Source organism: Schistocerca gregaria, chromosome 1 (assembly GCF_023897955.1).
Source record: "Schistocerca gregaria isolate iqSchGreg1 chromosome 1, iqSchGreg1.2, whole genome shotgun sequence".
Taxonomy (NCBI): Eukaryota; Metazoa; Arthropoda; class Insecta; order Orthoptera; family Acrididae; genus Schistocerca; species Schistocerca gregaria.
The window spans coordinates 976,509,763-976,526,900 of NC_064920.1; the positions used below are offsets into that span (position 1 = coordinate 976,509,763).

The window sequence follows — 17,138 nt, forward strand, 5'->3', positions numbered from 1 at the left end:
GCAGAATTATGGCTAGAGTGCACCCCAGATGTTCTTGCAGAAACTTACTCAAACAGCTCAGGATCCTCACCATGCCTTCTCGGTACATTTTTCACTAATGTGCTTTGTAAACAATAATCGTACAATTTACGAAACAAACAGTGAATATCTTGGTAATGATACAAGAAGTAAACATGATCTTCAGAAAGATACAAAAAATCTCAGCATGGTACAGAAAGTAGCACATTATTCAAACATAAAAGTATACAATAAACTTTCATTTCATGTTAAATCAATCATTGAGGATATGAGTATATTTAAAAAATCCATAAATCTTTATCTTTTGAATAGTTTTTTCTATCCTTCACAAGACTTTTTTGACAGTGTGTAACAATTAGTACAATGTATTTAATTTTAAGCATTCCTATAAGAACTGATTATGTAGCACTAGCATATCAATTAATAACAGAATGCTTTTTATATGTATTAGAATGTAACACTTATAAATTGCTTAACAACTATAACCTGTTTTGTTGTTTAAACACTTGAACATCATGTATCTGTTAATATATGATTCAGTTTGTAAGCCTCATGACCACTTAGGTACAGTTGTTACTGTAATAATCTGACATGTTCTACATCCTAGCAATACACTCACAGCAAGGATCTATGGAACACAAAAATAAATAAATAAATAAATAAATAAAATAAATCAAGGTGAAGAAATCCTGGATCCCCAAGCTGCAGCAAATGATTGTTGATGGTAGTAAGTGGAGAACCACACCAGTAATTACCAAGGAAAAGCCATCAGACATCAACATGACAGGTACATATAATCCTCTGCTGTGGTCTTTACTTCCTCCCCCACCACCAGCAGAGTGTGAAGCTTTGACAATCCCAACCTCTCATCGTGGTGAAACATCACATAAATCTTCAAACAAATGTCAATAAGAGTCCAAAAAATTTCGAAATTTTGTATTATGCCTCTTTTGGGACAAAATTTCAAGATTGACTAACACCTTGACCAACAGTGGAAGAAAAAAGCCTGTTTACTGCCCTCCATCACCTTTCTGTCACAGTGCGGGGATGAAGGAGGCAACATTGAAGTTCCTGCAATGTAAGTGTCTACTCATCCTCACCCAGGCATCTGCAATGGAATGGAATGTTTTCTTCATGATTGATTTCATGAAACAAAGAGAGAATTGCAAGAACAGATAAGCCACTTTTGGACATTTTCTGTCAACAAAGTGGCAGGATGTACTGAGGTGGGTGAGATTGGCAGCATCACTCACAGGAGCACGTGGAATGAGTTCAACTGCTGCACTGAGTGAAAAAAAAAAAAAAAAAGGGTTTGATATATGCAAAAAGCAAATCAATGAGCCAATTCCAGACATGTGAAAAACAGTGGCAAACCTCATTAATGACAACTAACCTCAAAAGAACAATCTGGCCATCATAAGGAAGCTATTTTGCTATCATCTCCAAAACTTTACCTATGGAGAATATCATTAATAACATCAAAATAATCACTAGGACCATTACTTGTGAAAAAAACTGAGGAAATATGCACAGAAACTACTTAGTCTAGTGATGGTCATTTCGAAACACATACACTAGATGTGGCACCTTGCAAACTTCTGTGAGGTTTGGAAGGTAGGAGACAAGGTACAGGCAGAATTAAAGCTGTGAGGATGGGGTGTGAGTTGTGCTTGAGTAGCTCAATTGGTAGAGCACTTGCCTGCGAAAGGCAAAGGTCTCGAGTTCAAGTCTCAGCTCGGTACACAGTTTTAATCTGCCAGGAAGTTTCACTTCTTTGTTGTATGTTGTTTTGACTTCCCTTTGGGCTCTCCTTTGTGATGGGATCTACAGAATTTGAATGAATGAATGAATCACTGAATGAGTTACTTTACAACATATTTGTTTGTCTCCTTTCTTAGCTCTTCTCTTCAGCTCTACGAGAATTTTTTAAACTTTGTGTGTGTGTGTGGGGGGGGGGGGGGGGCTGAGCACACATGTGCCCTCATTTTACTACTGTCAGTAACTATTTTGGTAAAGTGATTTTATTTATGGTTGCATTTTTCACATGTTTATTTCAGAACATTTGTGAAAAGCAAATAAATAAGTAAACATATCATCAGTTTTGATAGGGAAAGCATAGAAATTACCTGTAAAATAACAATACACATTTTTCTGGGAAAATTATTGTAACATAATGCAGCCAGCTGCAACAGACTACTAATTATGAATCTGATACTTAATCTCTATGACATATGGGATTAGACGAATTGAAGAGCAAACATGATGGTGGGAATTAAAAGTCAAACACTGAACAATAATAAAGAAAATAGAAAAATAATCACAGCAGAAAATATGTGCCCTGACTGGGACCTGGAATCTCATCCTTACATGACAGACGCTCTATCCATCTGAGCCATCAAGGATACAGATGAATGGCTCGAATGCAGGAGCTTACCCCTTGCAAGCTTCCCATGAGACCCACATCCCAAACTGTCCACAATTTACATACATAATGTTCCTAATAGATACTTTGCCCATCCACTCATTACTCATGCCCACCAAGGTGACGATTCCCATAAGAGTTCGGGCAACCTGTGTGCATTCACACAGACGAAGGGCAATGGCCAGGTAGCCACTTAACTACATATGAAGATAGAAACTGTTCTCAAAAGAACAGATACCATTGATGACCATGCAGCTTCTCTAGAATAAATGATAATTAATTGAAACCCTCAGCTGCCGGCAGGTGTTGTTGACATACCTTGATGGGGACAGCTGAAAATGTGTGCCCCGACCAGGACTCGAACCCAGGATCTCCTGCTCACATGGCAGACACTTTATCCATCCGAGCCACTCAGGACACATTAAGTGGGTGCGAATAATGAGTGGATGGGTAAATTATCTATTAGGAACATTACATATGTAGATTGTGGACAGTTGGGAATGTGAGTCACACGGGAAGCTCTTTATCTGTGTCTCCTCAGTGGTTCAGATGGATAGAGCATCTGCCATGTAAGCAGGAGATTCCGGGTTCAAGTCCCGGTCGGAGCACATATTTTCAGCTGTCCCCATCGAGGTATGTCAACAACACCTGTCGACAGCTGAGGATTTCATTTAATTATCATTTACACCACATTATGCCAAAAAGATGTATATCATGCAGTAACAAAACTTTACAACAGATTACCAAGACATGTAAAATCTCTTCCTGAAGTACAAAGCTTTAAAAAGTCTGTGACAGCCTACCTTCTGAAAAACTGCTACTATTCAATCTCTCAGTATCTTATGCAAGAAAAAAATGTAATTTGTATCTTTAAATGCAGAAATAAGTTATAAATATACAGTATTTTAAAAAATGGTAATTATTAACTGTATAGATCCAATTTGTTATAAAAATTCAAATAATGTATGTTTGACATTTGAAAAACCAATAGCTAAAAAGGTTTTCTGTCCAGTATCCTTAGTACAATATATGTACTGTAAAAGAGATTTACATGGACAAATAAATAAATAAATCATTAAAAAACTGATTGTTCCATAGTATTTCACTGTTAAATATCTACTGGACTGTAAACCTAAAATGGAAGATTTGATATACAAAAAAATATCTTACCTAGAACATCAAAGCAGATGGCATCACTTACACTATTTGAAACATTGAAACCAATTGTTCCCAAGGACATGAGAACCACAAATATCCAGAATGCTGCTGTACCATACAGACAGTCATTGCTGCTGTTCTTATCCATAGCACATCTAAAATCACAGCTTGTTCTCGGGTCCATGAGAAATGGATAAAATGTTGCATTGTTTACAGTCAGACACAAATGAAGGCTTGCATGAGAAGATGTTGTACTGTCTGTATACAGAACAGCAGGAAGACCAGTTCCATTAAAAGAATCATCACAAGTCCAGTCACACAGCACAATTTGCGTATCACCACATTTTGTCTCATTATGTACACTCTGAAAAGAAAGTTTCATTTACAGTTGTATCAGAAAATTAACAACAGTCAATCACACATTGGTAACAAAGGTTAACTGTGAGTTAAGAAGACAGGGGATTTGGTTTTTCTTGAAGGAAAAGGATGGCTGTACTTATCATAAGGTATGTCATATAATGGGAAGTAGCAGTTGACACTAAGGCAAATGAAAGTCTATTGTATCTGGACATTTGGTTATTAGGTAACAATCTTACTTAATTTTTTGGATTATCAATCTTCTGTGTGGTTTGTAAGCTAAATTCAGGTCAATGTCTTCCCCTGCATTTTTGTACACTCTACATATTTTTCAAATAAAACAGAAATTTTCATATTATCCTCTCCATCCTGCTTGTCAACAAATGCTTTGATTCTTTTCTGGTTTGCCCACGGTTCACGATTCACTTCCACATAATGTTACAAAAGTATATTCTCAGAAATTTCTTCCTCCAGTGAAGTCAAGTGTTTGATACTAGTAAACTTATTTTGGCCATCAATGCTGTCATTGGCTGTGCTAACCTGTTTTTATGTCCTCCTTGCTTCATCTGTCATGTTTTAAATTGCTTTCAAGGCAGCAGAATTCCTCAATTTGATGGTCCCCAATTTTGATATCAAGTCTGTAGCTAATCTCATTTCTGATACTCCACATTATTATACTCTTTCTTTTGTTTACTCTCAATCCATATTCTGTATTAATTTTTTTGTTCATTCCATTCAACATGTCATGTAATTCTCTTTCAGTTTCACTGAGGGTATCAATGTCATCAGCAAATCTTATCATTCATATCCTGTCACCCTGAGTTTTTATCATTGCTTCTTCAGTGCATAGATTGAACCATGGGGGTGAAAGACTACATCCTTCTTGGTGCTTGTGCATGTGGTATTACCTCGTCTTTCCCTATAGCTTACACTTATTTTCCTGAGAATTTCAAACATCTGGCATCATTTTACAATGTCCACCACTTTTTTCCAGGTCAACAAATTGTATGAAAGTGCCTTGATTTTTCTGAATACTTGCTTCCGTTATTCAGCACAACATACCTGGTGTCATTACCCTTCCTAAAGCCAAACTAATTATCATCTAACAGATGCATATTATTCTTGTCAGCAACTTCAACACACGAGTTATTAAACTGAATATGAGGTAGTTCTCATGTCTGCCTGCACTTAACTTCAAGATTATGTGGATGAAATTTTTCCAACAGTCTGGTGGTACGTCTCCAGACTCGTAGATCCTACAAACCAACTTGAATATTCAGGGATGTTATCTATGCCTTCTACCTTAGCTGATACAAATTCTTGTACAGTACTTTCTAATTCCTGACTTAAACACTAGATCTCCCATTTATATGCATACTGATATGTCTGGCAATAGTTATAGTTGGCCACAGTCGGTGGTAGGATGATGTCCCACGGAGCCAAGAGCTTTGAGATAATAACAGAAGTGACGTCCCCTGAAGCAATGCAAAGTTGGCACTCTGAGATGGCCCACCACTGACACACATTCTGTGATGTGCTCCTCAGTCTTTGATTTTGGGCGAAGTTCATAGTAGGTGGTGTCCCATGAGGTAATAGCTTGGTTTTATTGTCAGAAGTGATGTCCTGCAAAATGATGCAGCGAAGGCACCAGGTGAGTGGCCAGCAGTTGACAGCCAGCCAGCATGGACTCTGACTGGAGGGACCATGAGATGTAATCAGCATTGATCCTGGAGCAACTGATGTGCTCAGCAAATGGGCCTCCATATTGAGGGTCTGTGGATGGTTGGCACTTGCTCACAGAGTGGCTCCCAATGTGGACTGGTGCACTCAGCGAAGCGAGCTCCTTATTGAGGAATCACAGACAGCCAGCTCTTGGCCACAGAGTGACTTGATGTGGACTGCTTTAGAACAGCCACAAAGTGACCTTCATAGCTGGGTTGTGAATAGATACAGGAGCAATGTCAGGAGGCTTGTGATTGGCAGTAGCAATGTAGTGCTACCACTGGCAGCACCACCTGTTGCAAGGTTCATGTCACCAGCAAACGAGACAACTGCTGGAGATTATCAGGGAAACAGTCCCACATGTTTATGTGCATGGCAGATTGTTTACCTGTGATTCCCAGGGCACATATAGTAAGCTAGTGAGGAAGGCAGCCACCTGAAATAAACAGCTATACGAGTGGTGGATGGGTCACAGTCACAAGCAGTACAATGCAATACCGAATCCACCATTTTCTACTGCTGCTGATATTATCCTATATTCATATGACTAGAAATTCTCAATTTCTTTGCATTTCACTTTACTGACCCACACTGTATCAAAACTGAGCTATTGCATTTCTCTCTTCAGATTTTATAGTTCCCAACTACATTCAGACTTCTGACATTGGAGGCATCATCTCACTGAATATTACATTTCTGCTGGTTATCAATCATCATCTTATGGTCACTGCTGCCTTCACCATCCCCTCCAAGAGGTCCAAATTGGGGACTAATCCAGATTCTTTTGCCAATGGAGAAACCATCATGACAATTTTTCAGTCACAGCATCATTTCTTGTGGATATAAACCATGTGCATTTAAAGCAATGATTTTCATTGCCTTCTTCATCATGTTGTATATCTTTGCTCAGTATTTTGCCTTTTAGGAGGTTTCCCACTCATGGGCAAAACTGTGTCCCCAACCTCAGTTCACACTCCACCCTCTTTGGAAAAGCTGTTGCCAGTGAGTGTCTCCTTATACCATAAGTCTTTGGTTGCCATTGCTGATGATTTATATTCAGAATTTAAGCAATGGAATTGGGCCTAGGACACATGACATTTTAACTACTTGTGAAAGATGCTACTCCTAGGTCATGGTGACCATTGACTGAATTTATAGCACAAAATTTTAATATTTGGATAAAATTTTCTGAAGCTTCCTGCTATGTAAAGTGGTTTAAAATCCAGAGCTTTTGACTGAGGGCTCCTTGGCCATTTTCAAGTGGTGTCAAATGATTACTGCTGCTGTCCTCATACAGCCACACTGCCTTCAGTGAAATCACTGGTGCTCACTCCAGTGCCATATATGATAATGTTTTTGTTGCATGCTTGTTACACCCTCTTCAACCTTTTTTAGTTGGATTCCAAGCTGTGCTTAGCTGCAGGCCACTGTCTTTATTGAGGGTACTGTCAGAAGTTTTTTATCTTGATTGCTTCTTTTATAATGTTGACCTAGATGTCTGTGTATGCAATATGGTACCTGTTTTCAAGAGCATGTTCTGCTATTGCTGATTTCTCAGGATGTTGCAGTCAAAAACATCTCTCATGGTCTACACAGCACTGTTCAATAGTACAAACAGTCAGTCTGACATGAAATTGTCCACACCCACATGATATCTTATATGTTCCTGGCTTTCAGAGACCTACATCTTCTTTCACAGCCCTCATTAGTTGTCAAATTTTTGCTAGGGCCCTGAAGAGCAACCAATTTTGTGCCTCTTTTGGGGTCAACTAACCTTTCATGTTATTGAGCCACAGAATGGCAAAAATGGAAGCTTCTTTGTGTCCTCCTTTGGGGGCTTACTATGAACATTTCTTCAGCAAGATGACTTGCAAAATCTGGCAGTTATTGTAGCAGTTTTCCTCAAATACTTTTCTTAAGTGGCTCAATTCCTTCAGAAGGTTGTAAGCATCCTAAGTGGCTTCTGCGTGATGCAACCAGGTCTTCAGAGCAGAACCTTTCTGCAAAGGGTGATGATAGCAGGTAGCATGCAGATAATGGTCCATGTGGGTTGGTTTCCAGCAAACAATGTTTCTAAGACACCCATTTTCTTTACAGTTGATGAGAGTGTCTAAAAGAAGTCAAGGCACCATTAGTTTCCACCTCTATCATGAACTTGATGTTATCAGAAATGCTGCTGATGGGGTCCATGAATCCTTCCGGCTTTTTATGTTCATGAGACCATATAAATGATAAAAACAATTAGGCTTTGCAGGAGCCATGTCCACATGGATTTCTCACAGTAAAGAAATTCATAATAGTGTTGTCAAATAATTGGGAGAGTAGATCTATGAAATCTCTAATGGAAATGTGCATAAATAATGACACCAAATCAAAGCTTACCATCATATCTCCTCCTCTGAGATGATGGTGTCAGCCATATTCTTGATATGGTGCCCAAAATAACCAATGAGCAAAGTATGGAGGCTGACAAGATGTTTTGTGGGCCTGTAATCTGGTGATCCAATGGCATTCATGATGGGACATACATGTGTACCCTTCTTATGAACTTTGGGTAGGCCATACAAAGTAACTCATCAAGGTGCCCGAGAGAGGAGTTTTTTAATAACATTATCTTCTTGAGAAGCCCTGACATCTTCCTCATTATTCAGGATGTTGGGTTCTTGGTAGTTTACGATCTGTCTCCTCCTCCAGCATCAACTGGATCTTCACGTCATAATTAACTTATTCCATAATAAAAGCCTCATTTCCATTGTCGGCTGGCAGAGCTATGATAAGAGGATTGTTACAGAGCTCATGAAGACCATTACGGTCAGCTCTTGTCATGTTCAAGGTTGGTTGCTTGGAGTTTGAAAGAATGCAGCTCATTTGGTCATCCTGCAATGTCTAACCTATCGAAAAAAACTCCAATTAATTTCATGCTATCTTGTACTATTTAGTCACAATGGACAATTTTACACTGACTCCTAAAACAACAGGCCAATGATTCACCTTTTTTTCAGTATACTAATAGTTAACAAAGCTCAAAAAAAAAAAAAAAAAAAAAATTACCATCTCATTACCTAACAATTAACAGTACACTCAGTGAAGCACAGAAAGATGTTATGGTGAGTCAGTCACAACAATATAATTTACAGAGACAAAGCTGGAGTGAGCATATAAAACTATTTTGGAAGAAAAGCAGATACAAGGGTAAGATTTTTAGAAATGTCTAAAAAACTATAATTAATCAGTAGCACAAAAGTTGGCAATTGGACACTCATGGAAAAAAAAGGTAGCAGAGTAAAAGCAGAAATGCTGAACTCTGTTTCCTGATGTTGCTTTACAAAGGAGGCTCCAAGAATACTGCCTGAGTGTAATTGTCACATAACTGAAAAAATGAGTGGTGTAGATATTAACGCCAGTAGTGGTGAAAAACTGCTGAAATTGAGCAGGGCCCAAGTGTCCAGTGTACTCGCTCTCGGACTCTATACAGAACTTTCAGTCAAGTTAGCCCTTCTTCCAACCATAATATACAAGGCAGATTCCGAAAATAAGTTTCCCTATTTAAAAAAAAATCAAAGACAACATATTACATGAAAAGCTTTATTGGCAACAGGTAAATCAAAGTTTGAGCTGTTTTTTGACATTAACCAAAAGAATTGAGACACTTGTCATATCATGGGATCAACTTTTATATTCCTGTGTCATACAAGGCTGCAGGCTGTAAATGGAACCAGTCCGTGTAACAGTCATCTTCATCTTCAGCTCTTTGTCATTGTCAAAACACTGGCCAGAGAACAGAAGTTTCTTGATGTGCAAGAAAAGATGGAAATCACTGGGAGCAATATCAAGATTGTGTGTTGGAAGATCAAACAGCTCCCAGGCAAACTTCTGTATTGGTGCTGTGCACTGAACTGTATCAGGACAAGCATTTTCATGGAGCAGCACACCACCTCCAGTAAGCATTCCACAACTCTTGTTCTGAATGGCACATCACAGTTTCCACATTGTTTCGCAGTAATGGTCAGCATTCACTGTTTCACCTCTGGGCAGGAAGTCAATGAGCAGTATGTCTTCCTGTCCCAGAACACCATGCACATCACTTTCTGCATCACACAGTCTGTTTAAATTTCATCTTAACTGAAGATACATTGCGACTCTAATGTACAGACTCCTGCTTGGTTTCTGGGTCAAGTGAGAAATTCATGTCTCATTTTCCATGACAATCCCCTCGAGGAACTCATCACCGCCATCATGATACTCCTGCAGAAATATCAGTGCTGCTCAAAGCTTTTCCTTTTGTGCTTGGGTGTCAGGTTTTTTTTTGCAGCCACCTGGCACACAATTTCGGAACAGCAGGGGCTTAGTGACAGTTTCAAGCAAAAAGGATCACAACTTCTGTTGAAAATGGCTGCTGAGTTCAGTAATCATAAAGCTATGTTTCTCCATGACGCACTGCTGCACCAGCTCGACCTGGTGATCATTGATGAGGGGTGGTTGCCCATGGCACTCTTCACGATGGACACTTTAACAACCTTCAGAAAAAAACCTACAGCAGCAACACACCATCTGTTTGCTCATGATGTTCTGCCCATAGACCTAACAGAGCTGCTGATGAATTTTGATGGACACTATGTTTTGTGTGTCAAGGAACCTTATCACTGACCAAACCTCACAGGTGGCAGGAGAATGAATAAGAGATGCCATTTTGGTGCACTGCTGCTGAAGTACTGGCACCAGGTGGGACTTGTCCAGCTGGCATTTGATTTTCACACCTTAGATCTGTTGCACATCCAGAATTTCCTCAGCTAAATGTGTACTTTAAAGGAAACAACATTGGGAAACTTACTTTTTGGTTGTGCCCCATACAATAGATACCTTGATCAAAAATCTGTGCTCAGTACCTATAAAAAAGCACAGGTCGCTCTTGTATACAAGAAAATTTGTACAGAAGTGACCCATAAAATTACTGTTCAGTGTCAGTGATATCCACTTGTTGCAGAATCTTGGAACATTTTCATCTCAAATGTAATGTGTTACCTTGAACAAAATGACCTCCTCCATGTCACCCAGCAGGGATTATGGGAACATTAACCATGTAAAACACACTTCATGCTTTTCTCACATTACATTTTGGGTGCCACAGATCAAGGTAGTCACGTAGGTGCGAGTATTTATTGACTTCCAAAATCAATTAATTCAGTGGCACACCAAAGCTTATTAACAGAAGTTTGATTACATGGGGTATAAGACAAAATTCGTGAATGGACTAAGGATTTCCTGGTAGGAAGGCTACAGCATATTATCTTGGATGGTGAATTATTGACAGTTGTAGGTAACTTCAGATGTGCCCCAGGGACATGTGTTTGTACTCTTGCTATTAATGACCTGGCAGACAATATCTTACATTAATAATCTCAGACTTCATGCAGTTATCTGTAATGAAGTGCTACCCGGAAAAAGCTCTACAAATATTCAATGAATTATTGACAAAATAATTAATTGGATAGATAAAACATCTACTCACCAAGCAGGCAGAACACACACATTGCTTTCGGAGCCACTGGCTCTGAAAGATTGCCTAATTACAACTCTCTTTTATATGTGCATTCTGCCACTGCTTGGTGAGTAGATTTTTGTCTATAACATTAAATTATTCCACAAATATTCAGTCAGATCTTGGTAAGATTTCAAAGTGGTGTAAAGAGTGACAACCTGCTTTAAATGTTCATGAATGTAAAATTGTTGTCGGCCGCAGTGGTCTCGCGGTTCTAGGTGCGCAGTTCGGAACCATGCGACTGCTACGGTCGCAGGTTCGAATCCTGCCTCGGGCATGGATGTGTGTGATGTTCTTAGGTTAGTTAGGTTTAAGTAGTTCTAAGTTCTAGGGGACTGATGACCACAGCTGTTAAGTCCCTTAGTGCCCAGAGCCATTTGAACCATTTTGTAAAATTGCATACTACACAAAATGCAAAAACATCGAGCCTATTGTTACAACAGCAATGAGCCCCAATTGGAATCAGCCAGCTTATACAAATAACTGTGAGTAACAACTTGTGTGGTTATGAAACAGAATGACCATGTGGGCTCAGTTATAGTAGGCAGTACACTTTAGCTGGAAGAAAAAAATGGAAATGCAATCAGTCTACAAAGAATATTGTTATAAAACTCCCATGCAATCCATTCTAGAATATTTATCAATTGTATAGATTGAGTACCAAATATGACTAATAGTGCTACTCATTGTAAACAAAGATGGGAATCCTGAATGGTGACAGCTTTGTTCAATCAAAGTAAAAGTGACACAGAAATACTGAAAAACCTGAAGTGGCAAACACAAGAAAATAGAGGTCGTGAAAGTAACTTGTTTGATGTTCAGATAAATATTTCACTAACCATGAATGCTTACTCAGGCATGGGTTGAGTTAGATACTGTTCCTGACCAGTAGAAAATCACTCTGTTGTCAAGCAATGGAAAGCTGTTTTGAATGGATATGTTGGGTGAATTTCTGACAGCCATGCACCAAAGGTACCAAGGTACTTTCCTCTCTCATGGATATTGTCTCCCCTAAATGAAGTACAGAATCTTTCAACATTAGTCCAGTTGACTGAGTGGAATGTCAGTGGAAGGTCTAGTGGCCATGTACAGTAGAGTTAGGGATAAGGGGGAAATCAGGTAACTACATCCACCCCCCAAACCTATCAGTCTGAAACAAACTGACTCAGTGAGACAAACTTTACCCCTAGTGAAGCCTGCTGCATCTCATGTATGGGCTAGCAAGTGCAGTAGGGTAGGCATGTCAATCACTGACAGTTCAAGTGTTTTGAATAATGATACCCCTTAAGGAAACGGCAGCAAGGAACAGGAGAAATCAATTTCCCTCTCCATTTGTGTATCTGGTGGCCTCATTCAATATGCTGAAGAGGCTGTTCTGGCAGTTACTGAGGGAACAAGGTACAAACAACTGCAGATTGTGGCACACATTGAAACAAACGGTGCCTGTTCATTCTAGTGACTGTCAGAGACTGTTGAGAAGAACATCTTTGCTCATTAAATTTCAACAAAGTTCACAGTCATCAAGCTGAGCCAATTAGAAGACTCAAACAAAGGATTTTGGAAGTTCTGTGACAAGCTAAGCTATGACGTTTTGGACTTGAGAACAGTAGGCTCCATCTAATTGGGTCAGAGGAACAGTGCATACAGTAGGCTGCCACCCAGGTGGCCGAGCTTCTATGAAAGGCACACAACGGTTGTTTTCTTTCGATTTGCTGATTTTCTATCCAGCCCAGACATGATATCTATAAAAGACCCAGATAAATCCTCCTAATCCTACTCATATGAAATGATTAAAAGCCCAGCGATCAACTGCCAAAGCATTCACAATGTAGTCCCAGAGTCTAAAATAGCCAGAGACAGCTGTGAAGCTCAAATCTTAAATTGCAGCAATGAGATTTTTGGAATAATATAAATGTATATCTGTGAAAGATAGGCTGACGTGAAATGGGGGTGGTGCATTTGTCACAGTTTACAAGAAACTCAAATCCACTAATATAGAAACTGAGGCAGCATGTGAGAATCTTTGGGCCAGATCAGCATCACAAGTGGGCATAAACTTTTAACCGGGTCTCTCCCTTGTCTGTCAGAGTTCCCTCAATCCAGCCTGTGGCCTGGAGTCATACACAAAGGCTCCTCACATTATGGAACCAGGAGTAACACTGCAGTCCGGATCATTAGGACTTCTTCCCAGGACATTGCCACACTCACCAAAAATGGTCACCCACAGCAGTGCAGATCAGAGATTGATCACTGAACACAATGCAATGCCATTCATCAGCAGTCTAAGCTTACCAGTAATGGCACCACTCCAAATGCAGTCATTTGTGTCATGGTGTTAACATCAGCCTACACATGGGATGGCAACACTCTAATCTGGATACTTCTAGTCTCTGATCAATGGTTTAGGATGACACAGAAATGTGTTGGGAGCTTATTCTCAGATGGAATGCACTAATGTGAAGAGGTTACGATGTGCTTGGTGCCCAGCAAAGCAACCCTCCCTTGTGGTTGTCAGATGTGGATTACTGGAAGCTAGACATTGAGTATGCCTGTCCTCATCTTCCCATGGGGGTCCTACATCAGGCCACTGTCACATCTGAATACCCCACAGATCTAGATACTGTATGAATCAATCAGGCAGCCAGATGTAGACCCACAAAGAAGCCCCTTTCAAGCTCTCATGTAATGATAATGCTATCTCACACAAGTATGTGGCACCTTTGTGCCCTTCACAGTAATCATTCAACATCTGATGCTGGTCACAGCACTTTTGCAAAATTTCTGGGACTGGTGCTGCCATCTGGAAAGTAGGAGTAGTAGATCTTTGCACCATTAGGTTTCAAGAGCTGCATACCCGATGAGTCAGTGTGTGGAGTGGCATTCAGCTGGGAAGAGTTGTTGCATGTCCACAGTGATTTCCATAATACTCTGTGTTTGGTGTGCAGTGATTTTATGATGGATCCATGAACAGAACAGCATGTGTGTATCAAATTCTTTGCGAATCTTAGGAAAAGTGCTATAGAGGCCCTCGCAATGACTCAACAAATGTTTGGGGGACAGAACATGAGCCATACACATGTGTTCAAGTGGCTCTCCAAGACCCAAATAAGTGAGACAGGTGAAGAGCAAAGTGAAGAGCATGATCATTGTTTTCTTTGATACCAAGGGAATTATGCACAAAGAATTCGTTCCAACCAAACAGTGAATTCTGCATATTACTGTGACGTTTTGCGATGGCTCCGTGACAACGTACGCTGATGACAGCCCAAACGTTGGCATCAAGGGAACTGGCTGCTGCCTCACAACAATGCACCCTGTCACATGTGTTGCTCACCATGACGTTTTTAGCAAAAAATAACATGGCAGTTGTTCCCCACCCATTGTACTCGCCAGATTTGGCACCTTGTGACTTTGCGCTGTTCCTGAAACAAACTCAAATTAAAAGGCCATCAGTTCAACATTCTAGAGAGGATTCAGAAGTATCACTGGTGGTGATAAACACCCTCAAAGAGCAGAACTTCCAGAAAACGTTTGACCAGTGGCATAAGCGCTGGAACCAGTGTATGCGTTGAGATGAGAACTACTTCGAGGGTTATGGTGACCATTAGTCCAAACGTAAGGTTTTCAACAGATTGCAGCACCAGTCCTGAAGATTTTGGATAGCACCTTGTATATCCTACAAGCCCATTAACAACACTAAATACAAACAACAACAACAACAACAACAACAACAACAACCTCTGGTGGCCATTCTACCTGTCCCACCTGCTAACGGTGTGTGTGTGTGTGTGTGTGTGTGTGTGTGGGTGTGGGTGTGTGTGTGTGTGTGTGTGTGTGTGTGTGTACGAGGCTACAGTGACATCCAGCCATGTCTTCTGGATCTTTCAGTTTTTTTTCTTTATTTTTTTCCCAGGCAATGTAATTTATGAATAAAGACAACGACTACTGAACAGGCAAGGTAGTGATACTTTGACAGATCACACTTTTATATGTCAGTTTCATCAGCACTGGAATTTTGCCTCTTATGTATAAATACTGGACAGCCTTTTCTGTCTCCTTGTAGTTTTATAGAAATATTTCTTTGTAACATTATGAGCTAACTTCCATTTGAAAATTCTTACTTGAAGGGATTGTCCCCTTACACAATCCCAGGTCAGTGTCAGGAGGAAGAGACAAGGTGACAATCAGTTTTTTGATCAATCCTTACCAAATGTGTGTTATGTCATTGTGTCCAGTTTACTTTTAATTGAATTTTACTAGAAATGAACAGAAAAAAATTAAGCACTCCACCTTCCACTGTTTGATGTGAATATATGCACAAGGTTAAGCATGTTAGTCCTCTCATTTTTATCTGTATGCTTACGTAGATGTGTTGTTTTTTATACTGCCAACAGGTACCAAATAAGAATTCACCATTTGTTGTTGTTGTTGTTGTTGTTGTTGTTGTGGTTGTGGTTGTGGTGGTGAGGGTAGTAGTCTTCAGTCTGAAGACTGTTTTCATGCAGCTCTCCATGTTATATATCCTGTACAAACCTTTTCATATGTGCTTCTCTTGATATCTCAGGGAATATCTGCTTAACCAGTCTCTTCTTTTGGTCGAATTCCCCCCCCCCCCCCCCCCAAAAAAAAATCAATTCAGTACTGCCACCATTCGTTAATCAATACAGACGTCTAATCATCATTCTTCTGGAGCACCACATTTCAAGAGCTTATGTTCTCTGCTTGTCAAAACTGCTTATAGTTAACATTTCACTTCGATACAAGGGTACACTGTAAATAAATATCTTCATAAAATCTTCTCAACACTTAAATTCATATTAAATATTAACAAATACCTCTTTTTCAGAAATATTTTTCTTGCTAAAAATGTAATCTGTATTTCATGTACACTCTTCTTCAGCCATCATAAATTATTTTGGTTCCCAAATAGCAAAACTCATCAGTCTGTTTTAGGGTTTCATTTCCTGCTGCAATTCCTTCAGCATTTCTGGATTTAATTACATTCCATTCAATTACTCTTGTTTTAATTTTGTTCATGTTCATCTTACAATCTCTTTTGAAGACATTATCCATTCTGTTCAAATGTTCTTCCAAGCCCTTTTCCATCTCTGCCAGAATTACAATCTCCTCGGAAAATCTTGCTTAGCTCCACACAATCAGGTACAAATATTATTATAGTAACTTTGATAAAAATTGAAATTCACTTAAACCATTGAAAAAAATGTAGAAGTTATAGCTATCACTGCTATAGAATTACAAGTCCTTTTTATAATGTCACAACACTTTTACATTACTGTGTGCACTTTTCAAAAGAGAAATAAACTAGCTTACTATTCAAAAATGAGTTTATTTTGCTGTTAGATAATTGCCTAACTAGGCTAAAAAAAAATGAAGTATGTAACTGTGAACTTACCAAATTCGTGCATTCATGAATCAAGCTGGTGTTAATAGCATTCAGTCTATATTCAGCAAGGAAGGGCACCTTGGGCTGAGGTACAAAGTACAGAGACACAAGAGACACATTCATGGAGCAGACGAGCAGCATGAAGACCAGTTTCCTCTGGCTTCTAAAGTAGTCGGCCACGAAGCCAAACACAGGTTTTGCAAGCAGGAACAAGATGGGCAAGATTGCGTTAATCCCCCCAATGACGACTTCTGAGACACCCAGCTGCTTGCCAAATACATTCAACTGGTGCAGTATGGGTCCCAAGGCTGCAATGTAAATTATAAAAATTGTTCACATGCATTATTAAATGGCAAATGCATTAAAAGTAATATACACAATATACTGCAATGAATGTTTTTGGCCTATGTGCTCTTTGCAGGAGCTCATCAATTTGATCAGCTATATTATGTGCTCCCCAGAAACACTTTGCAACTCAAGCTACTTTGTATTTAAATATATATTAAAAATAATACATA

At 39.4% G+C, this 17,138-nt stretch overlaps 1 protein-coding gene across 5 annotated transcripts in view; it reads right to left on the reverse strand.

Annotated features, from left to right (window-relative positions):
- LOC126277228 (major facilitator superfamily domain-containing protein 6) overlaps positions 1 to 17,138 on the reverse strand; it is a 217,166-nt gene that overhangs the window by 46,384 nt on the left and 153,644 nt on the right. For all 5 annotated transcript variants that reach the window (XM_049977341.1, XM_049977345.1, XM_049977340.1 and 2 more), the window contains 2 exons: positions 16,630 to 16,928; positions 3,611 to 3,962 (listed from right to left, as the gene is read on the reverse strand). In XM_049977341.1, coding sequence (XP_049833298.1) covers positions 3,611 to 3,962; positions 16,630 to 16,928 — 651 coding nt within the window. The remainder of the gene's footprint in view (positions 1 to 3,610; positions 3,963 to 16,629; positions 16,929 to 17,138) is intronic.